Source organism: Psammomys obesus, unplaced genomic scaffold (assembly GCF_907164565.1).
Source record: "Psammomys obesus unplaced genomic scaffold, mPsaObe1.curated_primary_1811, whole genome shotgun sequence".
NCBI classification, from domain to species: domain Eukaryota; kingdom Metazoa; phylum Chordata; class Mammalia; order Rodentia; family Muridae; genus Psammomys; species Psammomys obesus.
The window spans coordinates 23583606-23591580 of NW_026595981.1; the positions used below are offsets into that span (position 1 = coordinate 23583606).

Consider the following 7975-nt stretch of genomic DNA (forward strand, 5'->3'; position numbering starts at 1 on the left):
TGGCAGCAGGTGGTCCTGCAGCAGGTGGTCTGGAGGCAGCTGGGCTGGCAGCAGCTTTGGCCACAGCCCTCCTCAGAGCAGAGAGAGCCACAACAGGAGTTGACCATGGTGTCAGAGATGAAGGTTCTCAGTAGATTTACAAGTGAGTGAGATTTATGTTTTGGAGTCCCCTCCCTGCAGGTCCCCTTTTTATACTCAGCTAGAGTGGTTTCTGTAATTATGACAATACTGTTTCCTTGTTTTTGTTTGTATGATACAAATGCAAATTAATAGGTTGTCATTTTCTAGTGATAACTACCAAAACAGAGGACATAATTATGTCACTTTTCTCATGTTTCCTGGTATTCCCCATGAATCACCTCTTGTATTTTTCCCTTAGTTGCAGTATTATCTGACCTTAGTTCCTGCTTGTCACATGACATGAGAGACTCATTATCCGTCTGTGCTGCAGTTCTCATCCTGATATGATTTCAGAAGAGCTTTTGATGGAGCTGGGATTTGTAGTGGGTAAATGCTGGCCTCAGTCAGGTGCACCACTGGAATGAAAACAGGAAGTCAGATCTCCTTTTTCAAATGTAAGAATCCAGGATGCTTATGACCCATGTCTACACGGTCTAGATGCTCACTGAGCTAGAGAAAATTTTAAGACATTCCAACATGTGGTCGGTCTCAGCACCCTTGTGCACCATGGAATGGTTAAGCATGACTCAGTATTTTAATGCCTCACAGATCTCTGGGACTCAGATCTGTTTTTAGAATTGCCCTCCAGACTGAACTAGAATGATATGCCCAATAGTTTTAAATGTATTTTTTTTTCTGGAACATTAAGACATCTTACTGTTATGCTTTATTGACATTTTACAAAAAATTTTTTTCATATGTTTTTGGAAGTTTTTGTAATCTGGTTTATATTTCATTTTTAGAGAGATTAAGATGAACATAAGACCTTACATGTACTATCACAGAAATTGCATTCATAGAATTCACATCAGACCCGAGGATTTCCAGAGAAATGCTGCTTTTTAACCTTGGTATGGCAGTTTGGCCTTCATAGGAATGGCTTTCATAGACTCGTGTGTGTGGATGCTTGGCCCATAGCAACGGACGCTATCAGGAGGTGTGGCCTTGCTGGAGGAAGTGAGTCATTTGGCGCCTATGCTCAAGCTACACCCAGTGTGGCTCACAGTCCCCTTTTGTTCTCTGCTATCAAGATGTAGAACTATCATCTCCTTCCCTAGCACCATGTCCGGCTGCATGCTCCCGTGTTTCTCACCACGACGGTAATGAACTAAACCTCTGAAACTGTGAGCCAGCTCCAGCGAAATGTTCTCCTTTATAAGAGTTGCAGTGGTCGTGGTGTCTCTTCCCAGCAACAACCTAACCAAGACACTTGGTAAGAGAAGTTTCTCAATAATGGGTGACAGTTAATGCAGTGACTTGTAGCCTCAAGTAGGACATCTATATGACCACATCCAAGCCTCAGTGAACATTCTGGAAGAAGAGGTGGAGAGAATGTAAAAGCTGGAAGAAGGAATGGAGGACTGCGAATCACTGTCTTCTGCACATGTCATAGCCCTTGCACTCATGAAGGATATGATTAACCTGCACAAGACTCAAATAATTCACCATGGATGGGAGAAGGCCTCATGAGGCCTCATCCCTCCCTAAGGAGCCATTCACAGTGAAAGGCTTCTGGAGGAGGTGGAGTCATTCTCTGTTAGTCACATAACCATTGACGAGGTTTCCACACTCAGTGAATAACCTCAACATTCTTGTGGGGCACGTGGATACTTGCCACCGGAAGAATTGGTAAGGGACTGGAGTGAGAGTGTTCAAACCCCGGATACCTCAAATTTGAGATGTAAAATCTCATCTTGAGATGGGAAGAGTGGGACAAACTCCCTTCCTGTTTCTGTGCTTGCCCCTGACCATGTAGCATGGAGACCCCCCAACCAGTGGTCAATCACGTAGTTGGCACCTAGATGCAAATAGAGAATCGCCAGCATCTTAGCCAGAGCCAGTTAAATGCATTTGCCCTAGAAGCCCCTCCCCACTGTCCAAGGTCTTCCCCCCACCCTGCACTCCCAGCTGAACTGGAATCCTGCAGAGCCCACCCATTCCAGACTCTGAGTGCTCCCGGCTTGGTGCCCTGTGGTATCCAGCATCCCAGGGAAGAAGTGGAGCCACATGCTCTTGCTTACGTGAGCAACCCTAATTAAACTCAGTGGATCACAGAAACAGATAAAAAAAAGTAGGAGGGGGACTGAGGAAGAAAGAAGAAGCAGCTCAATGGGTGTAGGTGGGTATAAGAGAGAATAACAGGAAATGAACATATGGTCAAATATATCATGGGCGTGTATGAAAGTGTCAAAGAATAAATAAAATAATTAATGGTGTATGGGTCTAACCTAAGTCCTCTGCATAAATACTATGGTTGTGTGGCTGGGTGTTCTTGTGGGACTGCTAACAGTGGGAGAGGTGGGGTGTCTCTGACTCTTTTGCCTGCTCTTGAGACCCTTTTTCTACTGGATTGCTTTGTCTAGCCTTGACATGAGGTTTTGTGCCTAGTCTTTTTGTAACTCGTTATGCCATGTTCCATTGATATCTTTGGGAGGCCTGCTTTTTTCTGAAGGGAAATGGAGGAGGTGTGGATCTGGGACAGAAGGACAGTGCTGCGGTGGGGGTGGGGGACTAGAAGGAGAGGAAGGAGGGAAGCTGTGTTTGGGATGTAATATATGAGAGAATAAAAAAAATAATGGTGTTCAAAGCAAAGCTTCACATAACGATACAATCTCCTTTAGTGCTACAAGAATTCGGGTTTAAAAGTTACTAAAGGGAGCCAGGGGAGTGCTTAGCTGACTCCAACATCGATTAAAGCAATCGAGACCATTTCCCACAGACATACCCAAAGGCCAACCTGATTTAGATAGTCCCTCTAGGAGACTGCCTCCCCAGATGATTCTAGATTGTATAAAGTTGACAATTAAAATCAATCATTACAGCCACCATTTAAAAAATAGTTACTTCTTTTATGTATTCTGGTGTGTAACAGGATGTGATTTTTCAATCCACTAATGATTCTCCATGTACCAGTGTCACAGCAGTTAATGTATGGGATTAACTTGCCTGGAAAGGTTCTCAAATCCAGTCTACTGTTGTGGCAATGCACTAGTGACCTCAAATATACACACAGTACCTCAGATATACGCACAGTAATCTCTTTGCCCTGAGAATGTGATTGGCCCCTGGCCAGGCTCTACCCACACAGCAGTTTCTCTAGGCTTATGAGTCTGGTAAACTCTTACACATTGAAGTAACGGCCAGTGAAGTAATGGCAGAAAACACCTTGCTCATCCACGGAGAATTGTCTGTTAACCTTCAGGAGCTGTCTTTCTTACCTTCTGGCTACTCCAGAGGAAAAGAATTGGGGGAAGATTAAAACTCCCCTTTTAGATATTGATCAGAACAACTTTTGTTGTCCCCTGCCATTCTTTATCTAGACGGACTTGAACAATCCCAGACATACATACTTAGAATTACAAATTAAACAAAATGAGAGCTAGGGGTAGTCAATATTTTATTAACTTATGCAACATCCCCACTCACATTTAGGCAAAGCTGATGTGGCCAATAGCAACAATAAGTGGACTCAGCAAGTTGTATTTATATACTCACACATGGATTGGAGGGAAGGGAAGAAAAGGAAGTGGAAAATGATGCAATTATATTTTAACTAAAGGTTAAAATTTATCAAAATAATCTTGAAAAATAAAATTGAAAAATAATAAAATAAAGTTTCATTTGTCGTTTGCAAACATAACATCACCAAGTGCATACTGCACAGAAACTTTGAGCTTAAAATATTTTAATATGTGTTTTGTGAACTAACACTTACAAATTCTTGTGTAAACATAGTGCTTTGTACACGTTGTAAAGATGTCTCCGAGATAAGAAAGGTCATTTTGGCTTTTTATGGTGAAAAAAAAAAAAAAAAAAAAACAAAACCTGAATGGGTAAGGAACGTTCATTGCAGGTCATCCTAAGAGAGACCAAGGAAGTGAGAAAAGTTCATTATGATAAAGTGACTCAGAAAAATGCACAGGCCTCAGGAGCACAATTCTCTGAAGTGCTGAAGGAATTTCTCTCTGAAGGAGCTAGAATTTTAAGCATCCGCTGATGAACATTTTTGGTTTTCATGAGGAAAGCGCCATGAAGCCCATACATTTCCAGAGGTCTTGTGTTAACAGGTAGATCATTTTTGGATTCCCAATGAGAGTTATAGAGGACGATACAAGGAAAGATGCTCAGAATTTATGCAGCCAATATCAGAACATATTGAAACAAGAAATGACAAGTCAGGTGGAATTTATATGACTTCATGGCTTTGAATTCACTGCAATCCTTTGAGATGTAGACCAATGCTTCATTTTAAATTATAGGTAACGGTCAAAGAGTTATACATATTTTCTTGCTATTCATCAAAGAGGTTAGGCTAAGATATTATTTTTAGCCATAGACAGTATTTTAATAACAGTAAACATACTTACAGAGAGCCTATATAGCATGCTAGACCCTGTGATAAGCATAATACTTGGATTAAGTCTTCATATCTTTGAAAGTTATAATGAATGCATCATTCATATTTTACAGACGGTCAGAGACCTGAAGATGTCAACAGCCTCCTTCTCTATGTCACACTGCAAATGCCTTGGGCTGTCCTGACTCCAGCCCAGGTGAGAAGAACAAAGAGCGCCTGCACCAAGCATGCTTTTATACACTGGTGGTGAGAAAAATGGTCTCGGTATGAAGTGAGAGATAAATATGTGTGCAAATGTGCATGAACGTGCACACACACACACACACACACACTGTGCACAGGCACTCATGCATGGGTGTGCACACACACAAGTATTTAGCACAGCAGGAGATTTTAGTAAGGTGGGAACTAGCTCTTAATTGAGAACTCATGGAAACAACACTCCATGAGAGCATTATCATAAGCCAGCACTCAGAATGGAGATAGGAGCTGTCTAAAAACAGAGAAATTCAGCAGGGGTTACAATATCTTGACAGTTATATTTTCTCTTGCTGTTTCAGAATTCAGCTCTAAATGTTATATCAAAGAGGACTTAGCAGCTGACAGTCCATCTTTCTAGTCACTGGGTAGCTATCGTGCATTTTATGTGACTAGTGAAAACAGCCATGGCGTGACAAACACCCCAAGCAGACAGCAGCAGCAAGAGGAAACAGTACATAGTACGTAGGCTGGGGGGGGGGGTTAAGTGGTGTAACAGGAGACTTGGGTATATGCCGGCATAGCAGCAAGGCAGCAGCAGCTGAGCCATGGCAACTGGAACCACCACAGGTGGCTGGAGATGCAGCAGCTCCGCCGGCGTCAGCTTCCCTGCTACAGCCTTGCATAGAGCAGACAGAGCCACAGCAGGACTTCGGCACAGTGTCAGAAGCTGGGACCAGGCACCGTTCCTGAGAAAACGAGGCTCTGGAGTTCAGAAGCCATCCGCCCCACAGACAGCCTCATACACACTGTGTGAACGTGCTTTCCTTGTTTTTATTTGTTGCCTAGATGAGTAATGATATGTTTGAGTAATAGCATTTACCCACTTACTGGCTTAATTTATTAGAAACAAAAATTCTCTTGTCCAGTTGTAAGAAATTCTACTGGTGTGGTCTCCTCCTGACTCACGTTTGATTCTGATTGCTTCTGGGGTGTACTGTTTTCAGCTTCCCCCGCAGAGGGCTATCACGTGAACCTCAGAATTTGAGATTTCAGCCCTTTCCCTCTCCCTGTGTATCATAGCTGTGCAGGCATATTTCTTATTACGGATTTTTTCACTAACCAGTGGGAGTGATGCCCATTGTTGTGGCATTTTGTGGGGCAAGAGGAAAAGGTCTTGATAGTTCAGGTCATTTGTGAGTAATTTACATACTGACATAAGTCTGTGTATTATTAATGACAGCTGTGCCACTGGGGTGGATTTTTCCAGATGTTGAAGATTCTGGAACATCTTCCATATCCTTTAACACTGGCAAGCAATTTAACTGTATAGCTAGTGTTATGAAAATGTCCTGTTCTCTCTCTCTTTCAAACATTGTTTGTTGATGTTTTGTTTTTATTTTAAAAATATTTTCATACGATGTATTTTGAGCATTTTCTTTCCCCTCCCGCCCCTCCGAGTCCTCCCTGATACTTCCCATCTCCCTAAACACTCAGCTTCATTCTCTCTTTCTTTATCTCTGCACTGGCATGTGCAAATAATCCCAGAAGGATGCCCTGTCCACATGCTAGCAGGAGTCACAGTGCAAGTGGCTTTCTGCTCTCTGGGTGGTTGTCCTCAGTGGGTGGCAGTGTCATCGCTAAGAGTTACATGCTGTACGTGCTCCTCTGCCCGCACACTTCGGGGGGGGGGGTCTAAGGAGTGACACTGAAGAACAGAGCAAAGGTGTAGCCACCTTGTCTCCAGGAAAGGCATTCACATTTCGGGGCCTGCTAGAGGTTAGAAAGGTGAGCTTCACTGAAATCAGATTTGGGCTCAGCAGTTTCCAAGATTCTGGCTTGATTCCATGGCTGCCTTCCAGACTGCACTGGAGACAGTTTCCTTATTAGACTTTTCTTTTGGCAAAAAGTCTGGTTGTGCTTTTTGTGAATCCCACTTAGCTCCCATACCATAAGGTGGCAGCTCTTTAAATACAGCCTCTTTTAGAGCGTTACTGAGGTACACATTGCTCTCTAGGGCTCAGGTACAGTAAGGGGACAAAAGGGGGGCAAATAAAGATTAGTAGATAAAATGGTGTACAAAACTTCTAAAGAAGAGAGAGACATGTTAGAAGATTTGCAGTTAAGTGGGAAGCAGTCCAAAGGTGACGCCATTCAGGACCACCCACGTTGCGTGAAAAAAAATGTGTGGAAAGTCAGCAACACTAAGACTGGGAAGACAGGGTCTGAGATGAGGTGGTTCTCTTGAGAAATGGTCCATGCTGGGAAGAGAGCCAGGGCAGAGCACCTGTTTCAGGGCCCTACTGGGTGGGGCTGGCTTCCATTCCCACCCGAGAACATGGACTGAGACATACAACTGAGTGAATGCAGACGGAAGCATGTGCTTACCAACTTCCTTCCTCTGCTTGCCTTGGGCGCCAGGCTTACACTCTCCTGCCCAGAGCTGTTCCTTCTGCCAGAGAAAGCCCTACTAGAGAGAAAGCATGTGGGCGTTCTAAGGAAACACCTTCCTCTATCGCAGCAGGAGCACTGAGGAAACAGAAGGCTAACTTAATCTGCCGTGGGCTTTTCATTAGTTTGAGAGGAGCTACGAGACAGAGAGAGAGAGCTGGGGGGTAATTAAAGGAGAAATAAAGAGATGTGATGCGTTTGCATTGGGACGTTTAAAATTCAGATTTATTTGACATAAAGAAATACTTCTATTATAGAAATGTGACAGAAAATAAACATCAGTGTGGGAGTAGAATGATAGGTTACAGAGAAACCCCGAACTTGTTTTTATTTGAGAGAGAGAGAGACAGAGAAAGACCTATTTGGGGAAGAAACAGTGAGTGCATTTGGAGGATTAAATCAAGTTCAGACAGAGGCTTTGATTGGCTCTTGGGACTCAGCACACAGGAGGTCTACATCAGGAATGGTGGGTGGTGAAGAACAGGAGACTGTGGGTGACCGTGCTCAGCAACAAGAACCACTAGAGCATGCTGGGCGGCAGCAGGTGGTCTGGCAACAGCTGGGGCGGTAGCAGCTGGAGATGCAGCACTGGGGCCTGCAGCAGCTGGACACACAGCAGCTGGGGCGGCAGCAAGAAGGCCTGCAGCAGCTGGACACACAGCAGCTAGGGCGGCAGCAGCTGGAGATGCAACAGGTGGGGCGGCAGCAGCTGGGGTGACAGCAGGTGGGCTGGCAACATACAGACTGACAGCACTGGGGCCTGCAGCAGCTGGACACACAGCAGCTGGG

The 7975-nt window shown here is 44.1% G+C and overlaps 1 protein-coding gene across 4 annotated transcripts in view; it reads right to left on the minus strand.

The window, feature by feature from the left end:
• Nucleotides 1–7975, minus strand: part of LOC129686218 (keratin-associated protein 4-12-like) — a 23590-nt gene that overhangs the window by 15465 nt on the left and 150 nt on the right. For 2 of the 4 annotated variants that reach the window (XM_055620021.1, XM_055620022.1), the window contains exon 1: nt 10–107. In XM_055620021.1, the coding sequence (XP_055475996.1) occupies nt 10–107 (98 nt within the window). Of the gene's footprint in view, nt 1–3; nt 108–7715 lie in introns of those variants that run through there. The other 2 variants (XM_055620023.1, XM_055620025.1) reach the window with 2 other exon arrangements.